The sequence below is a fragment of the Crinia signifera genome, chromosome 9 (genome assembly GCF_055691185.1).
Source record: "Crinia signifera chromosome 9, ASM5569118v1, whole genome shotgun sequence".
In the NCBI taxonomy this organism is placed as follows: Eukaryota; Metazoa; Chordata; class Amphibia; order Anura; family Myobatrachidae; genus Crinia; species Crinia signifera.
Window position 1 is genome coordinate 167158745 of NC_139225.1, and position 20527 is coordinate 167179271.

Sequence of the window (20527 nt, forward strand, 5' to 3'; positions counted from 1 at the left end):
CCCCACCTCACCTGAGCTTACTCTGACCCCACCTCACCTGATCTAACTCTGCCCCCACCTCACCTGAGCTTACTCTGATACCACCTCACCTGAGCTTACTCTGACCCCACCTCACCTGAGCTTACTCTGACCCCACCTCACCTGAGCTTACTCTGACCCCACCTCACCTGAGCTTACTCTGACCCCACCTCACCTGAGCTTACTCTGACCCCACCTCACCTGATCTAACTGACCCAACCTCACCTGAGCTTACTCTGCCCTCACCTCACCTGAGCTTACTCTGCCCCCACCTCACTTGAGCTTACTCTGACCCCACCTCACCTGATCTTACTCTGCCCTCACCTCACCTGAGCTTACTCTACCCTCACCTCACCTGAGCTTACTCTGCCCCCACCTCACCTGAGCTTACTCTGATACCACCTCACCTGATCTAACTCTGCCCCCACCTCACCTGATCTAACTCTGCCCCCACCTCACCTGAGCTTACTCTGACCCCACCTCACCTGAGCTTACTCTGCCCCCACCTCACCTGAGCTTACTCTGACCCCACCTCACCTGAGCTTACTCTGACCCCACCTGAGCTTAAAACACAGTGACTTAAAAAGTCACACATGAGCGCTGGTTTGGCACTGGTGGTAGTTAATTTAATATACTTTGTGCAAGCTGCAGCCTACTGTCAGAGGAATTATGTACCTCTGTACTTTGAACAATACTACAGGGTGGTGTTTGGCTATGAATCTTAGCTTACTCCTGACCCCATTGTGGGGAGGTAGGGTTAGACAGGGGGTATGGGGATTAAGGTTAGGCACTAGCGGGAGGGTTGGGTTTAGGCTGTGGGGAAGGACGGTTAGGCTTAGGCTGTGGGGAGGGAGGGTTAGGTGGGGGTATGGGGGTTAAGGTTAGGCACTAGCAGTGAGGGTTAGGGTCAGGCTGTGGTGAGGGAGGGTTAGGGTTAGACGGGGGTTAGGGTAAAGCTGTGGGGAGGGTTAGGGTTAGATGGGGGTATGGGGGTTATGGTTAGGCACTAGCAGGGAGGGTTAGGCTGTGGGGAGGGAGGGTTAGATGGGGGTATGGGGGTTATGGTTAGGCACTAGCAGGGAGGGTTAGACGGGGGGTATGGGAGTTACAATCAGGCACTAGAGGGAGGGTTAGGGTCAGGCTGTGGGGAGGGAGGGTTAGGGTTAGGTTGGGGTATGGGGGTTATGGTTAGGCTGTGGGGAGGGAGGGTTAGGGTTTGACAGGGGTATGGGGTTATGGTCAGGCACTAGCGGGAGGGTTAGGGTTAGGCCCTCCTTCCTCACGTACTCACCCTACCTCATTACCTCACCTGTGCTCCTGTCCTGTTCTTCCCTTCCTCTACTTCATCTTCAGTCTCCTTGACAAATTTGACACCAACTTCTGAACTGATGCTGATTTTAGTTCTACCAGCTATACCCCTATTTATACTGTATCTTTCAACACACCCTGTACGTTACCTTGTAATTTTTTATTTTTTTTTTGCTATGTACGGCGCTGCGGACACTTCGCCTTATAAATAAACGTACTACTACTACTACTACTAGGCTGTGGGGAGGGAGGGTTAGGGTTTGACAGGGGTATGGGGTTATGGTCAGGCACTAGCGGGAGGGTTAGGGTTAGGCTGTGGGGAGGGAGGGTTAGGGTTAGGTGGGGGTATGGGGGTTATGGTTAGGCACTAGCAGGGAGGGTTAGACGGGGGATATGGGAGTTACAATCAGGCACTAGAGGGAGGGTTAGGGTCAGGCTGTGGGTAGGGAGGGTTAGGTGGGGGTATGGGGGTTACGGTGAGGCTGTGGGGAGGGAGGGTTAGGGTTAGGTGGGGGTATGGGGGTTACGGTTAGGCTGTGGGGAGGGAGGGTTAGGGGGCACACTGAGCACAAGGACACAACCCAGGAAACCCTTCACCAGGACATCCCATATCGGAGAACAATGGGGAATTATTCAGTTTCACATAAAAAATATTTAACATTTTTTACTATATTGTCCTAGAGCCATAAGTTACCATTCTGCTGGGCCAATCACTGAGCACAGAGCAGTCACCTGATCATAATCTAATATACACGGACTCTGTATAACTGATCTGCATCCGGGACACCTTATCCGTACGTATATATACACAGGGTGTAACACATTCATATCACTATTTATATGTCGCAGTGTACACAGACTACGCACAGACCAAGGACGGAACGCAAGTATCTATCTATCTATCTATCTATCTATCTATCTATCTATCTACAGACTACGTACAGACCAAGGACGGAACACAAGTATCTATCTATCTATCTATCTACAGACTACGCACAGACCAAGGACGGAACGCAAGTATCTATCTATCTATGTATCTATCTACAGACTACGCACAGACCAAGGACGGAACACAAGTATCTATCTATCTATCTATCTATCTAGCTATCTATGTATCTATCTACAGACTACGTACAGACCAAGGACGGAACAGAAGTATCTATCTATCTATCTAGCTATCTATCTATCTACAGACTACGTACAGACAAAGGACGGAACACAAGTATCTACCTATCTATCTATCTATCTACAGACTACGAACAGACCAAGGACGGAACGCAAGTATCTATCTATCTCATATCTATCTATCTATCTATCTATCTATCTATCTATCTACAGACTATGTACAGACCAAGGACGGAACACAAGTATCTATCTATCTATCTATCTAGCTATCTATCTATCTACAGACTACGTACAGACCAAGGACGGAACGCAAGTATCTATCTATCTCATATCTATCTATCTATCTATCTATCTATCTATCTATCTATCTATCTATCTATCTACAGACTATGTACAGACCAAGGACGGAACACAAGTATCTATCTATCTATCTATCTAGCTATCTATCTATCTATGTATCTATCTACAGACTACGTACAGACCAAGGACGGAACAGAAGTATCTATCTATCTATCTATCTATCTATCTATCTATCTATCTACAGACTACGTACAGACCAAGGACGGAACACAAGTATCTATCTATCTATCTATCTATCTATCTATCTATCTATCTATCTATCTACAGACTACATACAGACCAAGGATGGAACACAAGTATCTATCTATCTATCTATTTATCTATCTATCTATCTATCTACAGACTACGTACAGACCAAGGACGGAACACAAGTATCTATCTATCTATCTATCTATCTACAGACTACATACAGACCAAGGACGGAACACAAGTATCTATCTATCTATCTATCTATCTATCTATCTACAGACTACGTACAGACCAAGGACGGAACGCAAGTATCTATCTATCTATCTATCTATCTATCTATCTATCTATCTATCTCATATCTATCTATCTATCTCATATCTATCTATCTATCTATCTATCTATCTCATATATATCTATCCATCTATCTATCTATCTATCTATCTATCTATCTATCTATCTCATATCTGTCTATTTATCTAATATCTATCTCCTATCTCTCTATCTCATATTTATCTATATATCGATCATATATATATATATATATATATATATATATATATATACATACACACACAGTATATATATATATATATATATCCATCTAATATTTATCTATCTATCTCAAACCTATATATCTAGCTTATATGTATCTGTCACCTATGTCTCATATCTATCTCAATTTCTCTCTCTCTCTCTCTCTCTCTCTCTCTCTCTCTCTCTCTCTCTCTCTCCCTCTCTCTCTCTCTCTCCAGGATGTGGGCGAGTCAGGATTATCTTTCTCTCCGTACGTTATGCCTACAGAAGGGAGTACTTTTTGTTGACCCTTTGTTTCCTGAAGACATCTCTGATCCTGGTGTAGAATGGAAGAGGCCTCCGGTAAGTCTGGCACGGGATGGGATCATAGGCGTGCGCACATTGAGTGTTGGGGGTGCACAGGCACCCCCTAATGCTGTTCCCACCCTTATGAACACCTTCCTGCCACTAGCAATATCAGCAATATGTTTAACCAAAGACTTCTGCTTTTTAGAACTGTACTCCATTAAAAGAAGCGCCCAGCAATCAACTATGTGTCTTTGGTCTAGTACCATTAACACTGCAATTGTCATATCACTACATTCCTGCGTCACCCATATATATGTGTATGACCATTACACACAGTAATTAGCACATTCAAACTGAACTAGGCCGGAGATGATGGTGTGGCTGGGAGATGTATTATATTGTAGTGACTGCCAATAGATGATGGTAGACACTACTGATGGTGGTGTTAGACGCACCCAATGGGTGGTGTTAGACCTGTTCAATAGGTGGTGTTAATCCCCCCCTTTGATGGCGCACCCCCTAATATGCACACCTATGGATGGGATGTACAGGGTAATGTGGTTTTTTTTTTGTCATAGAGGAATGAGGAAGAGGAGTGAGAAAGAGGAATGAGGAAGATAAGTGAGGAAGATGAAATAAGGAATTGAATGGGGAAGAGGAGTGAGGAAGAAGAAATGAGGAAGAGTAATGAGGAATTGGGAATAAGTAAGGGAATGGGGAATGGGGAATAGGGATGATGAAGAGAGAATGATGACTAGGAAAGGAGGAAGAGGGAATCATGAAGGGAATGGCGAAGAGGAATAAGGAAGAGGGATTGAGAGAAGTAATGGGGAAGAGGCGTGAGGAAGAGGGAATGATGAAGGGAATGGGGAAGAGGGAATGAGATGGGGAATGAGGTAGAGGAATTAGGAAGAGGAGTGAGAAAGAAGGAATGAAGAAGAGGGAATGAGGAGGAGTAGTAAGGAAGGAGTAAGGAAGAATAAATTAAGAAAAAGGAATTAGAAGGAGTGAAGAAGAACAAGGAAGAAGGAATGAGGAGGAGGGAATGAGGTAGAGGTAATGATGAATGAAGAAGATGAAGTGAGGAAGAAAATATGAGGAATGATAAAGATGTAGTGAGATTGAAGAAAAGAGGAATGAGGTAAGGCCACGAGGAATGAGGAGGAGGGAATGAGGTATGGCCATGAGGAATGAGGAAGGGCAAATGAGTAAGAAACAAAGAATCAGGTAGAGACTGTAAAATATGAGGAAGAGGCAAAGAGAGACCAGGAAAGACAATGAGGAATGAGGAATATATATTTAAGAAGAGGCCATGAGGAATCAGGAAGAGGCAGTGAGGCAGAGCAAATGAGGAAGAGGGGATGAGGAGGAGAAAAAGGAACAAAGAATGAGGAAGAGGGAATGAGGAAAAAGGAAAAAGGATTGATGAAGGGAAGGAGGAAAAGAGAATGAATAATAAGGAATGAGGAAGGAAATGAGAGAAAATGAGGAAGCTCGAAAGAGGAAGGGAATTAGAATTGGAATGAGGAAGATAGAATGGGGAAGGGAACAAGGAAGAGAGAGAAATTAGGAAGATCGAAAGAGGAAGGGAATGTGTATGGAAATAAATAATAGGGAATGAGGATGGGAATAAAGAATAGGGATTGAGGAGGGAAATGAGAGAGATGGAATGAGGAAGAGTAGAAGAGGAAGGGAATGAGGAAAAAAGAGGAAGGGAATGAGGAACAGTAAAAGAGGAAAGAGGAAGGGAACGAGGAAGAGTAAAAGAGGAAAGAGGAAGGGAACGAGGAAGAGTAAAAGAGGATAAAGTCAGAGAATATTCATTTCCTTTCCTACCTGCAGGAGTTCTGCTCAGATCCCAAGTTCATTGAGAATGGAGCCAGTACCACAGATATCTGCCAGGGGGACCTAGGTAAGTGCCCAGCTTCTGTCATGCTGGGACTTGTAGTGTAACAATGATTTGTGCCATGTGTGGCCTTTCTATGAGAACAATGTATTGCTATGGAGTATGGTGTACCATCCCATAGAGTCACCTAGAGGGTGGCATAGATCATAGGACAAGCTGAGCCATTGTCCCCACGTGGGATTCCTCTGGGCTACAGACATACAGAAGGAGTGGTATAATGGCCACACTGTGTATGTGGAGTGTAATATAACGCCTGTGTGCTTATTGTTGTGTAACATTTGCATTTCTATTTCTGTGTCGCAGGTGACTGCTGGCTCCTGTCCGCCATGGCATCACTAACGCTCCACCCCTCGCTCTTCTCCCGGGTAGTGCCCACCGACCAGAGCTTCAGTGATGGCTACTGCGGGATCTTTCATTTTAAGGTATGCAGTTCCAGGCAGTGGAGGACTGATGTGTGGTGCCATAGGAGGGAGGAGTTGGGACTGGAGTGTGGTACCATGTGGGGGGGGGGGGGGAATATGTGGTGTGGTGGACAGGAGTGAGGTGCCACAGGAGGGGGAGGACTGAAGTGTGGTGCAATAGGAGGGGGAGTGAGGACTAGAGTGTGTGCCACAGGAGGAGGGAGGACTGGAGTGTGGGGCCATAGGAGGGGGCAGTAGTGTGCGGTGCCATAGTAGGGGAGGGGGGACTGAAGTGTGGTGCCCTTTGTGGGGGAGTGGGGACATGAGACTGGTGCCATAGAAGGGGTGAGACAAGAGTGGTGCCACAGGAGGGTGGACTGTTTTTCATTTCTCTCACCTGGCTTAATGTAGAGCAGGTAGTTCCCAGGAATTCAGGAAACCAAGGGGCTTGTTTCTCAGAGAGATAGAAAACTCGTTGTGAGTGATAACTAGTGCTCCGACCAATCAGCTCCCAGCTGTTATATTGAAGCACAGACAGGAGCTGATTGGCTGGAGCACAAGTTATCACCCTTTGATAAATGCCCCCTGATCCTCTATACCGGACATCTGTAATGGTAATGTCCATACTGTGATGTTGGGTGCAGAAATATTACTGAGCTCCGGACAGTATAACCACGAATGGTCTCATCAAATGGTGAGACCCCATCCCTGGGAGTACAGGAACCCGGTCTGGGGGGTCAGAATACACCTAGAGGGTAAATGATTGGGCCAGAGACACAGGATTAGCCCATAGACAGAGGCAATATCCCAGCTACCTACACTATAGCCAAGATAGCACAGGCTGGCAGTGCCCGTCTCTTATACTGGCACTAATGGGCGATACTCGGCTCCATCAGAGTAGATCAGTGCCAGGCAGACAGAGCAGGAGAGGGGCCCTGATGTAAGGCCGGAACACCCCTGAACGATATTGGGCTGATTTGCTTCATCAGTATGATAAATCGTATCCATCGTCAAGTTGTACACACAAGTAAGCGCTACCGCATGGTCGTTTGTGATTAGGTGCCGACTGCGTACAACCAGACGCTTTATAACACCGCCCTGTACAGCGCATTATTATAATTCACCAGTGATGGTTGTAATGTGTACTACCAACACTATATTATATACTATAGTACACTATATTACATATCGCATGTGATAGCGGACAGTGTGTACACTACGTGTAATATGTACTCGGCTCATGGGAAGTTGTCCATCCATCAGGTGTGTACCCAGCCTCGGGTTGTGTATACTGGGCTCATGGGAAGTTGGCCGTCACTCAGGTGTGTACCCAGTCGGTGGATGTGTGTACTGGGCTCATGGGAAGTAGGCCGTCGCTCAGGTGTGTACCTAGTCAGTGGATGTGTGTACTGGGCTCATGGGAAGTTGGCTGTTGCTCAGGTGTGTACCTAGTCTGTGGTTGTGTGTACTGGGCTCATGGGAAGTTGGCTGTTGCTCAGGTGTGTACCTAGTCAGTGGTTGTGTGTACTGGGCTCATGGGAAGTAGGCCGTCACTCAGGTGTGTACCTAGTCGGTGGTTGTGTGTACTGGGCTCATGGGAAGTAGGCCGTCACACAGGTGTGTACCCAGTCGGTGGATGTGTATACTGGGCTCATGGGAAGTTGGCCGTCGCTCAGGTGTGTACCTAGTCAGTGGTTGTGTATACTGGGCTCATGGGAAGTTGGCTGTCATTCAGGTGTGTACCTAGTCAGTGGATGTGTATACTGGGCTCATGGGAAGTAGGCCGTCGCTCAGGTGTGTACCTAGTCAGTGGTTGTGTGTACTGGGCTCATGGGAAGTTGGCTGTTGCTCAGGTGTGTACCTAGTCAGTGGTTGTGTGTACTGGGCTCATGGGAAGTAGGCCGTCACACAGGTGTGTACCTAGTCAGTGGTTGTGTATACTGGGCTCATGGGAAGTAGGCCGTCACTCAGGTGTGTACCTAGTCGGTGGTTGTGTGTACTGGGCTCATGGGAAGTTGGCTGTCGCTCAGGTGTGTACCTAGTCGGTGGTTGTGTGTACTGGGCTCATGGGAAGTTGGCTGTCGCTCAGGTGTGTACCTAGTCAGTGGTTGTGTATACTGGGCTCATGGGAAGTTGGCCGTCACACAGGTGTGTACCTAGTCGGTGGTTGTGTGTACTGGGCTCATGGGAAGTTGACCGTCGCTCAGGTGTGTACCTAGTCAGTGGTTGTGTATACTGGGCTCATGGGAAGTTGGCCGTCACTCAGGTGTGTACCCAGTCAGTGGTTGTGTATACTGGGCTCATGGGAAGTTGGCCATCACTCAGGTGTGTACCTAGTCAGTGGTTGTGTGTACTGGGCTCATGGGAAGTTGGCCGTTGCTCAGGTGTGTACCCAGCCGGTGGTTGTGTGTACTGGGCTCATGGGAAGTTGGCCGTTGCTCAGGTGTGTACCCAGCCATGGTTGTGTGTACTGGGCTCATGGGAAGTTGGCTGTCGCTCAGGTGTGTACCCAGCCGGTGGTTGTGTGTACTGGGCTCATGGGAAGTTGGCCGTTGCTCAGGTGTGTACCCAGCCATGGTTGTGTGTACTGGGCTCATGGGAAGTTGGCTGTCGCTCAGGTGTGTACCTAGTCAGTGGTTGTGTGTACTGGGCTCATGGGAAGTTGGCTGTTGCTCAGGTGTGTACCCAGCCGGTGGTTGTGTATACTGGGCTCATGGGAAGTTGGCTGTCGCTCAGGTGTGTACCTAGTCAGTGGTTGTGTGTACTGGGCTCATGGGAAGTTGGCTGTCGCTCAGGTGTGTACCTAGTCAGTGGTTGTGTGTAGTGGGCTCATGGGAAGTTGGCTGTCGCTCAGGTGTGTACCTAGTCAGTGGTTGTGTGTACTGGGCTCATGGGAAGTTGGCTGTTGCTCAGGTGTGTACCCAGCCGGTGGATGTGTATACTGGGCTCATGGGAAGTAGGCCGTCACTCAGGTGTGTACCTAGTCAGTGGTTGTGTGTACTGGGCTCATGGGAAGTTGGCCGTCACTCAGGTGTGTACCCAGCTGGTGGTTGTGTATACTGGGCTCATGGGAAGTAGGCCGTCGCTCAGGTGTGTACCTAGTCAGTGGTTGTGTATACTGGGCTCATGGGAAGTTGGCTGTTGCTCAGGTGTGTACCCAGCCGGTGGATGTGTATACTGGGCTCATGGGAAGTAGGCCGTTGCTCAGGTGTGTACCCAGCCATGGTTGTGTGTACTGGGCTCATGGGAAGTTGGCTGTCGCTCAGGTGTGTACCCAGCTGGTGGTTGTGTGTAGTGGGCTCATGGGAAGTAGGCCGTCACTCAGGTGTGTACCTAGTCAGTGGTTGTGTGTACTGGGCTCATGGGAAGTTGGCCGTCACTCAGGTGTGTACCCAGCTGGTGGTTGTGTATACTGGGCTCATGGGAAGTAGGCCGTCGCTCAGGTGTGTACCTAGTCAGTGGTTGTGTGTACTGGGCTCATGGGAAGTTGGCCGTCACTCAGGTGTGTACCCAGCTGGTGGTTGTGTATACTGGGCTCATGGGAAGTTGGCCGTCACTCAGGTGTGTACCTAGTCGGTGGTTGTGTGTACTGGGCTCATGGGAAGTTGGCCGTTGCTCAGGTGTGTACCCAGCCATGGTTGTGTGTACTGGGCTCATGGGAAGTTGGCTGTCGCTCAGGTGTGTACCTAGTCAGTGGTTGTGTGTACTGGGCTCATGGGAAGTTGGCCGTTGCTCAGGTGTGTGCCCAGCTGGTGGTTGTGTGTACTGGGCTCATGGGAAGTTGGCTGTCGCTCAGGTGTGTACCCAGCCGGTGGTTGTGTGTACTGGGCTCATGGGAAGTTGGCCGTCGCTCAGGTGTGTACCTAGTCAGTGGTTGTGTGTACTGGGCTCATGGGAAGTTGGCTGTCGCTCAGGTGTGTACCCAGCCGGTGGTTGTGTGTAGTGGGCTCATGGGAAGTTGGCTGTCGCTCAGGTGTGTACCCAGCCGGTGGTTGTGTGTAGTGGGCTCATGGGAAGTTGGCTGTCGCTCAGGTGTGTACCCAGCTGGTGGTTGTGTATACTGGGCTCATGGGAAGTTGGCCATCACTCAGGTGTGTACCTAGTCAGTGGTTGTGTATACTGGGCTCATGGGAAGTTGGCTGTCGCTCAGGTGTGTACCCAGCCTGTAGTTGTGTGATGTAGTGACCGCTGCTGTCTCTCTACAGTTGTGGTACTTCGGGGAATGGTTAGATGTGGTGATAGACGACAGACTGCCGGTGAGGGGCGGCCGCCTTGTGTACACAAAGAGCGACACTCGGGCGGAGTTATGGAGTGCACTGCTGGAGAAAGCCTACGCCAAGTAAGTCACAGAACCACAACTTAACTCGCTATGTGACAGCACATTACAGACACTGCTGGTTCTGGGTCATAGGACAGGGGCCCCATGTTACAAGACATGTAGGTGATAGGGCCCAGGACTGAGGGCCTGAACCCAGCAATAAGGTACATGATGGATGAGTCAGAATCCTCAGACGCCCCAGTAACACATCCCTCCTGCCACGCAGCAATGCAATGTAATAATGACTAATATATATATATATATATTTATATATATATGGGAAACAATTGTAAGATGGCGCCCTTTAAGGTGACCTAACGGATTAGGTCAAACAAGCCTTCAAGTAATCCTTAAACTTTCTAAAAGTAAATAAAGTAAAGTCCATGAATTTTCAAGCGTTTATTAAAAGTCTCTTTTTTTCCACTCGGTATTGGTGGTTGGTTCAGACCATTAAAAGGTTCAGATATTTCAAGATAGCAAACAAATATCCCCAACGCGTTTCGTCCCCACACGGGACTTCATCGGGGGTTCACTACAAACATATATAAAAAACATATTTTTAAAATACTGGTTTTGACAGTTTGTACAGGTTCTAGTAAAAAATCATATACATTTCATTCAAAGAACTTTACTTTAAAATACATACGCAATGATTAATTTGGCTATCCTCATGAAATATTATTTAAAGAGAGGATTTAAAGGAATAGACAAGCTAACAGGTGATAAGGAACAGAGAACAAAAACATCATGATCCAGGATGGTTTGTATATATCGGATTACAAAGAGGTTTTCTTTTTACTTAGCCATATACTTTGTAGGAAAAACCTTATTTAATATTTAGAGTGGGAGTAAAAGTTAAAGGCCATATGAAACCAACTATACTCCATTTACCTTTAATGGTATCTAAGTACCCCCGGTTATGATACTTACTTACCTTTAACCATAGGAAAAATACTGCTGTGGGATACATGAATATTAGTGTAAATCTAAATATTAAATAAGGTTTTTCCTACAAAGTATATGGCTAAGTAAAAAGAAAACCTCTTTGTATCAAACAGTGAGAATTGTACCCTAAATCACTCAGATTGTGTGCAGAATACACCTGTATCTTCATCAAGCATAGGTATGTACAGTATACCCCCTCATACCCCACTGCATGTTAATACACCTGTATCTTCATCAAGCATAGGTATGTACAGTATACCCCCTCATACCCCACTGCATGTTAAACCATGTGAGACCGCAGATGATACTTATCCTATCATTTTTCTCGTTCAATTAGCGACAATATTGTGACACGCCGCCGGCGGGGTAGATAAATACCTTGAGTCGCTGGATACTCTTGGTTCCACACCGATTCTTCGCCGCGTCGGCTGCAGAGAACACACCACCCCAGGGACTCAAACAAGGCGCTCAGCAGGTACAACCTCTTATGTTTTATTTAGTGCAAATAGGACACAAACGATTAATGTGCACACACGACAATAAGTACGTTAAACAATTTAAAGATCTATTAACCAAATATGTTCGCCTTGCGGATGACCACCCCTATGGGGTCATTAAACTCTCTAACAACTCTCCCGACATTTTCCAGTATACTGGGGAGTGGATAAACCGCCAACTGGGTCCTTGCAGGCAGCCGTATTTCCACTCACTATGCAGCCATCAATGACTGGCCCTATGCATCTAATACATCCTTCTACTAGGTACCTGACATACCATACATATACAATACCAAACTTAACAGGTCATACAATGTTATACTAGACACAATAAGACAGTGCTGGACGAATACTCTTCCTGGTGCGCGCCCTAATGAAGTGTTCCTAATTCAGTAAGGCGAACACAGTACCTCAAACCCGGGAAAGGGTTGACTCCCAGCAGTCATCGCCTAGGCCACACGGTGGCAGTATTGCCTAAGTTAGGCCAATGTAACAGCAGTACTTTACAACTTATAAGATATTCTAGTATGGGTCCTCCGAAGTAAGGGGGTAACTCCCCTGTTTAGGTGAGACTGGTGTGGTTCCCAAGTGTTCTGTGGGAACCTAGAGGGTTAACCTCTTACTTTTCGGGTACCCCTTGGTATCCGGCACTCCGGGTTTTCCGCTACTCTGGGGACTGTACCCCTAATAATGCTTCCTGGTGGGATATTCGGGGTAGTGTAACATGGTGTATTACCTGGCCAGGTAGATGGGGCTGAAGCTGGCTGGGGCAGTAGCGGGGGGGGGGGGTGCCCAATTAATGGAAGTCTCCGTTGGTGACAGGGAGTGGGTACTTAGGGCCAGTGTCGGACTGGGGCATTTAGGGCCCACCAGGGAAATATAGCCGCAGGGGCCCACTGAAGGGGTGTGGTCAGCCACTGGTAGGTGTGGTCATCAATGTGAGCAGTGGCGTCACTAGGGTTGGTGTCACCCGGTGTAGGAATTCGCAGTGTCACACACAGGGCCTTATTCTAGTTCACTCTTTATGACAAAATCCTTCTTATATGGACAAAACCATGTGCACTGCAGGTGGGGCAGATGTAACTTGTGCAGAGAGAGTTAGATTTGGGTGGGGTTTTACTTCAAAGTGAGATCTATATTGCAGTGTAAAAATAAAGCAATATGGAAGAGAGATGGTGAAACAGAAAATGTCTCAGCGCTGATGGTCAGCAAGTGGGGATACTAGCAAGTGGTGACCCCTCACCACAGAAAAACACAAATGCAAAGAAAAATGTGTATAGAACACATATAATTTGTAGTATTCCCTCCTGCGAGCCAGTTATGTCATAAGGCGGAAAGGGACGTTCCTTCCTTACTAGGGACGGTCCTCTTCTCCGCTATATGGGATAGTGCAAATCACGTCCAAATGGATACGTCTAACACCTTCCCCTCACCAAGATTCTTCATATAAGAAAAAAGGTACCATACACATTGTGTCTCCATATATACCTCTGAGACCCGTTGAAGTTTTGTGGAGGGAAGGAGTGTACTGGTGCCTTTGATGTGTTTGAGAAATTTACATATTCGGAGAAGAGGAGACGCCACTCCCTATAAGGGGCGTATGGTACCTTTTTTCTTATATGAAGAATCTTGGTGAGGGGAAGGTGTATTATGTATCCATTTGGACGTGATCTGCACTATCCCATATAGCGGAGAAGAGGACCGTCCCTAGTAAGGAAGGAACGTCCCTTTCCGCCTTATGACATAACTGGCTCGCAGGAGGGAATACTACAAATTATATGTGTTCTATACACATTTTTCTTTGTAAAAATAAAGCAGTCAGTATTTACCCTGCACAGAAACAATATAACTCAAACAAATCTAAATTTCTCTGCACATGTTACATCTACCCCACCTGCAGTGCACATGGTTTTGTACATCTAAGAAGGATTTTGTCAGAAAGAATGAACTAGAATAAGGCCCAAACACACACACCCTCCCTAACCATCCAGAAGACGTAATGCTTGTGCGCGTCGTAGGCGCGCAGCAAATTTAGGGGTGTGGTCTATCATAAGGGGGCGTGGCCTGTACCATGATTGTATTACGTACCTGCAGATTGCACATTTTAGCAAACTTTGTAATACCCATTACATATAAAGCCACATGCCGTAATGCCAATTACACATTATGCTGCACACCGTGATGCCAGTTACACATTACGCCCAACACCGCAATGCTAATTACTCAATACACCTCACACTGTGATGCTAATTACACATTATGTCGCACACCTTGATGCCCATTACACCCCACACTGTGATGGCAATAACCCAATGCTCCCCACACCGTAATGCCCATTACGCCCCATACCATGATGCCCATTACACTGCACAATGATGTCCCCAGTGCCAGATATTCCCCCACAGTGCCAGATACACATATGCCCCCACAGTGCCAGAGACACATATGCCCCCACAGTGCCAGATACACATATGCCCCCACAATGCTAGATATGCCCCCACAGTGCCAGATACACATATGCCCCCACAGTGCCAGATATCCCCCCATAGTGCCAGATACACATATGCCCCCAAAGTTCCAGAAACACATATGCCCCCACAGTGCCAGAGACACATATGCCCCCACAGTGCCAGATATGCCCCCACAGTGCCAGATATGCCCCCACAGTGCCAGAGACACATATGCCCCCACAATGCCAGATAATCCCCCACAGACAGTGCCAGAGACACATATGCCCCACAGTGCCAGATATTCCGATCAGCAACTCACCATTGTTGCTGTCTCCCCATCTGCTGCTGCTGTGCGGGGGGACGTGGGGTGGAGCGCAGTACATGTCCTCCTGCTCACACCCCAGTCCGGTGTCCCCCTGGCCTGCTGTCTCTGAGTCCTGCTGCCAATGCCACCGCTACCACGCCGCTTGGGAGGGGAGGGGAGCGCGCCGCTCAGCACAGGGCGCATATCTCCTTCCCCCTCACTGTTTCTATGCATGTCCCTGTTAGCCAATCATATCTCACGGGCTGGCTCTTGATTGGCTGCCAGCCCGCGATCTCTGATTGGCTCACGGTCCCGCAGCATGGACAGTGACAGAGTGAAGGGGAAGGGCTAGGCGCTAGGAGATATGCGCGGCGCCCTGTGCTGAGCGCTCTCCTTCCCTCCCCTCTGAAGCGGCTGCAGCGGCGGACAGTGAGGGACTGGGTAGCCACGCCCACATGCCAGAGAGGGCGTGGCTACAAATCGGCAGGGCCCACCGGGGATTTCCCCGGTTCACCGCCGGGCCAGTCCGACACTGCTTTGGGCTGGTCTGGGGTACCAGCGAGCAGGGTACCTGATGTCAGGAACAGGGTGCAGGCTCCTGCCCGTTGCGATCGGGTCCCCCGGCGGCTGGACAGCTGGTGCTGGGACCCTCTTCTGCAGGAGGGAATGCTAGTGTGGGCGCTGCTACTGCAGCGTTGCCACACTCAGCTGCGCCTCTCCTGACCCGCTGTACTCCGTCTCTCTCCAGCGGTGATCAGGCGCTGAGGAATTCTCTCCCTAAATGCGTGCCCGGCGCGGCTGACAGGCAGGGAGGTCAGCGGGGGTCACAAGCCTCTCCGCCTCCGTCCCGGCTGAATGCGGCAGTCTCTCCCGGCGTGTGACTGGGGGTCAGCGGGGGTCGCGTGCTTCATGCGCCGCATCTCTCCTCCCGGCGTGTCGGGGGGTCAGCGGGGGGTCACCCTGACATCGCCGCTCTGCCTCTCTCTCCGGCTCGCCGTCTTCCTCCTGCTCCCGGTCTCTATTTGCCGCCCACGCTCTCCTCACACCCCGCGCTGCCCTTCTCCCGGTGTTTTGCTTCCAGTCCCTCTCACCCCTCAGGTACCTCCTCCTCTCCTTTCGCTGATTTGTCCTCTTTGGCTGTCAGTCAGCCTGGGGACAGGTTTTTCGCGCCCTACGGCGCCTCCAAGTGTTAACCCCTTAGGTCCTGGACGCGGGGCTTTACTAATGCTGCGGGTGCCTAGCAACCCAGCATACGGTGTCCCTGCTCCTGGGGGCATCCCAGGTTGGGGTGCCACAAATATATCCTACTAGGAATATTATCTGGCTTTAAGATAAATCAGTTGTCTGATTTAAACCAAGAAATGGTGATGTCTACAGACTTTTAACCTTTTAAGGTACGAATGTATGTGATCAGCTAATATAACTCCCTATGGGGGGAATAGTTCAATTTGTCGTCTTTAACTACTCTAATAACGTATTTACAGTATGTGTAGGCAAGACCATGTATGAATATTGAGAGGCTCACACACGGACTCAACATCTGTATGCAATTAGCCTGAGTCACTATGTAAGTAATTACTTATTTTGTTATGGTTTAATAGGCAATAAACAACTTTTTGATGAAAATATTGCAATAAGAATAAAATGATCAAGTCCCCACTAAAATAAGGGATCCAGATAGCTGAGTCTATTTTCCATCAGTCTAAAAATAAAAAATAAAATAATTGTATTATTCTACTTGGTATCCCAGAGATTGTGACATTTAATTATCAAATTGAACCTTCCTATTGCGGATTTACTCCATCTACGAAATCTGTTGAAAGTAACTTCTGTGAAAGCTGTAGAAAGTAATTTTTTACACAATCTCATATGTAATCCGATATATACAAACCATCCTGGATCATGATGTTTTTTGTTCTCCGTTCCTTATCACCTGTTCCCTTGTCTATTCCTTTAAATCCTCTCTTTAAATAATATTTCATGAGGATAGCCAAATTAATCATTGCGTATGTATTTTAAAGTAAAGTTCTTTGAATGAAATGTATATGATTTTTTACTTGAACCTGTACAAACTGTCAAAACCAGTATTTTAAAAATATGTTTTTTATAAATGTTTGTAGCGAACCCCCGATGAAGTCCCGTGTGGGGACGAAACGCGTTGGCAATATTTGTTTGCTATCTTGAAATATCTGAACCTTTTAATGGTCTGAACCAACCACCAATACCGAGTGGAAAAAAATAGACTTTTAATAAACGCTTGAAAATTCATGGACTTTACTTTATTTACTTTTAGAAAGTTTAAGGATTACTTGAAGGCTTGTTTGACCTAATCTGTAAGGTCACCTTAAAGGGCGCCATCTTACAATTGTTTCCCACATCCTATCCATTCCCCATCCAACAGGGGAATTTGTAAGCCAGGCAGCCCAGCTCAAATATCCAAAGTTCTGTGGTGTATAGAGTCCGTTATATATATATATATATATATATATATATATATATATATATATATATATATATATATGGGATGCGGTCATCTATTAGAATGAACTTAGGTCTACAGTCATTGGGTCGACTGGCAGGAAGGTCGACCTGACTTAAGGTCGAATTTGCATAAAGGTCGACATGAGGAAGGTCGACTGGTCATAAGGTCGACATGGGGTTTTTCACTGTTTTTTGAGCCGACATGTGCCGACAGGCGGTATTTCATGCCCTACCATCCACTAGTGCGTGGAGGAGGTTATTAAAGCTGTGGCGAGCGAAGCGAGCCACCGTGCCCGAAGCATTGCGAGCGATGCGAGCGATTCTCATTGCCAACTGTGTCCATGACGACTGTGTCGACATTCGGATAAAATAACAGTGAAAAACCCATGTCGACCTTATGACCAGTCGACCTTCCTCATGTCGACCTTTATGCAAATTCGACCTTAAGTCATGTCGACCTTGGACCATGTCGACCTTAAGTCAGGTCGACTTTCCTGCCAGTCGACCTAGTGGGGTCGACCTAATGACTGTAGACCTAAGTTCATTCTGACAGATGTACCGATTCCATATATATATATATATATATATATATATATATATATATATATATATATATATATATATAGACTTTGGCGGGTGTGGACGTAGCACTCCAGACACTTGAAATAATCCAAAAAGGCTTTATTGAAGACAAGCAACGTTTCAATACTTGCGTATTATCGTCAGGCTCAGCAAGTATTGAAACGTTGCTTGTCTTCAATAAAGCCTTTTTGGATTATTTCAAGTGTCTGGAGTGCTACGTCCACACCCGCCAAAGTCTACATACCCTCTGACGGGGCACCCGACCAGCAACAGCAACAGGGCAGTTATGCCCGGCCACACCAAACAAGTATATATATATATATATTCTATCTATCCCTGGTCTGTGTGTGCAGGGTATGTGGGAACTACTCCGCACTGCAGGGGGGGACAATCCCGGAGGCACTGGAGGATTTCACTGGTGGAATAGCAGAGACTGTGAGTTTGTGGAGTCAAACACCTGAGGAGATCTGGGACATGATTGTCCAATCAGAGAGCAGGAAATCCCTGGTGGCCTGCTTTATACAGGTATGTAGCACCCTGTGTTGTTTGCGCTGTACACTGCTATACTTACCTTACACACTACATCCTGCCCTGTGTCCTGCAAGGTGTCGGAGCCCAGAGACGTGGGCCGTGTTGGGGAGGATGGTCTGGTCCTGGGACACGCGTACTCAGTGATAGGAGCTCAGGAGGTGAGTACGTGACCTGTGTCTATGAGGCCTATTCCTGCCCACAGAGTCTATTCCCTACACGGTATTACCCTTACTTCTGCATGGGGCCCATTACTCATCTCTGCATTACCTGGCTGCACCAGATACCTGCACAGGTGACACTGAGGAAATCACACTCCCACCAAAGCTACCCTCCTACAGGGCCGCCCGTTCCCTCTGTCTTATCTCCACTCAGTCCTCCAACCAGTATGGGGTCTGTGCCGTCCCCACCACCCTCCACTATCCATCAGGTCGTCCGCGCCCCACTCTCTTCCTTCCCATCCGGGCCCCATACACTGGGGGTAGTTCCCTAGGCAACTGACCGGGTGCTGGTGAGGGATGGATCGAGAAGCAGCTAAATGTAGGGAGTGATCCTTCAAACAACAAAGAAACAATGGAAAGAATATGTAGCGCAAAACACCAATGAAGCATTCAGAAGTCATGAAATGTGATATTATGTAAAAAAAAACACAATAAAAATCACAAAAAGCACAAGGAAAAGCATTCAGCATATATATATATATATATATATATATATATATATAATATATATAGTCCATACTATTGGCACTCTCCTCAGTTGTATAACCACTTGCTGGGGTGACAATCCAAGGGTAGAAATCTTTATCAGGTGTCTGCCACATGTATAGTAGCAAAGATGGAGTCACCCAAGTCTTAACGTGGTGCAGATAGTTTTAATCAGGCAGCATGGCAATAACAAGCAGGCATCGACGTTTCGTCCGTCTCTGGGACCTTTATCAAGATGGTGGACAAGGGCTACTGCCTCACTATTTATGCTCACTATGACCCGGAAGTGTTAATTACTGTAGGGATTCCATTAGTGTAGTAATAAGGAATCTATATCAATTAATATTAATTATTATAAGTCTGTTTGGCTCTAGATCCAATGTGCGCTTGCAGCAATATATAAAGTGCTAGTGCTTTGTGCTAATAATATCACTGTATTAATAAGCGATCGAGGTGCTCATGGCCCGCATGCTGGAACACACGCCACCGGGTCAGGAAGTGCCAGTAAGGTCACACAATATCTGCCAGCGGGCTTTGGAACTCATGTGGTACGCATACAGGAAGCGGCAGCCCGTGTACGTTCCTGCGCTATGGACGCATATGAAACGCACTGTTATTTCAATGTATATCAGCGATCTAAATGTTTACTTGTATGGCGCACTTCTAGATTTAGATAAATGTGTGATAGAGCAAACTTATTGTAAAGGCAAGAGAACACTTGCGGGTGTGACGACCTCAGCGGCACTTACCGGTCCGGGGGCCAGATGTATCAAGCTTAAAAAGTGATAAAATGGAGAGTGATAAACAGCCAGCCAATCAGCTCCTACCTGCCATGTCACAAGCTGGCTTTGAAAAATAACAGGTAGGAGCTGATTGGCTGGTTGTTTATCACTCTCCATTTTATCACTTTTGAAGCTTGATACATCTGGCCCGTCCGGCGGCAGGGTCTTCGCTCCCCCGCATTGGTACCGGCCGGGGGAGTGTTACTGCTCCGTCCAGTCGGCCGTGTCTATCTCCTCCTGCCTGTGTTGCTGGTCTCCACTCCTGGGCACCATGGTGGCATGGTCCTGTGTCCTATGGGGCACCGCCATCTTTCCGTAGCCACCCAATGGCTTTCACTCAGGCTTTTCCTGCTTGTCCAATCAGGAGCAAGTCCAGGGGATTTAATCCCTCACCTGACACTCAGCAGCGCCAGTGCTTCGCTATCTCTTCCCAGGAGGTAACCTGCGACCTGTGCTTCCCAGTGTGCTGCTGAACCAGCTCCTGCTTCCAAGATCTCCCAGTGTGTACCAGCACCAGCGTTTCCACACCTGTGTGCTTCTGAGCTCCCTGCTTCCAAGATCTCCTAGTGTGTGCTGGCACCAGCGTCTCCACACCTGTGTGCTTCCATTGAGTACCTGCACCAGAGGCCGTATCTGTGTGTCTCCAGCTCTGCTGCTCTGCTGAACTCCCAGTGTGTACCTGTACCGGCGCTGCCGCATCCGTGTGTCTCTAGACCTGCTGATCCGCTGAGCCCCAGTGTGTCCTGGCACCTGTGCTTCCACCTCCGTATATCCTCTGGCCTCCTGCTCCAAGTTATCTCCTAG

At 47.7% G+C, this 20527-nt stretch overlaps 1 protein-coding gene across 1 annotated transcript in view; it reads left to right on the top strand.

The window, feature by feature from the left end:
• Positions 1-3753: 3753 nt before the first annotated feature.
• LOC146036994 (calpain-1 catalytic subunit-like) overlaps positions 3754-20527 on the top strand; it is a 66859-nt gene continuing 50085 nt past the window's right edge. The window contains exons 1-6 of the mRNA XM_083160816.1: positions 3754-3876; positions 5665-5734; positions 6032-6150; positions 10335-10468; positions 18060-18231; positions 18312-18395. Coding sequence (XP_083016942.1) covers positions 3754-3876; positions 5665-5734; positions 6032-6150; positions 10335-10468; positions 18060-18231; positions 18312-18395 — 702 coding nt within the window. The remainder of the gene's footprint in view (positions 3877-5664; positions 5735-6031; positions 6151-10334; positions 10469-18059; positions 18232-18311; positions 18396-20527) is intronic.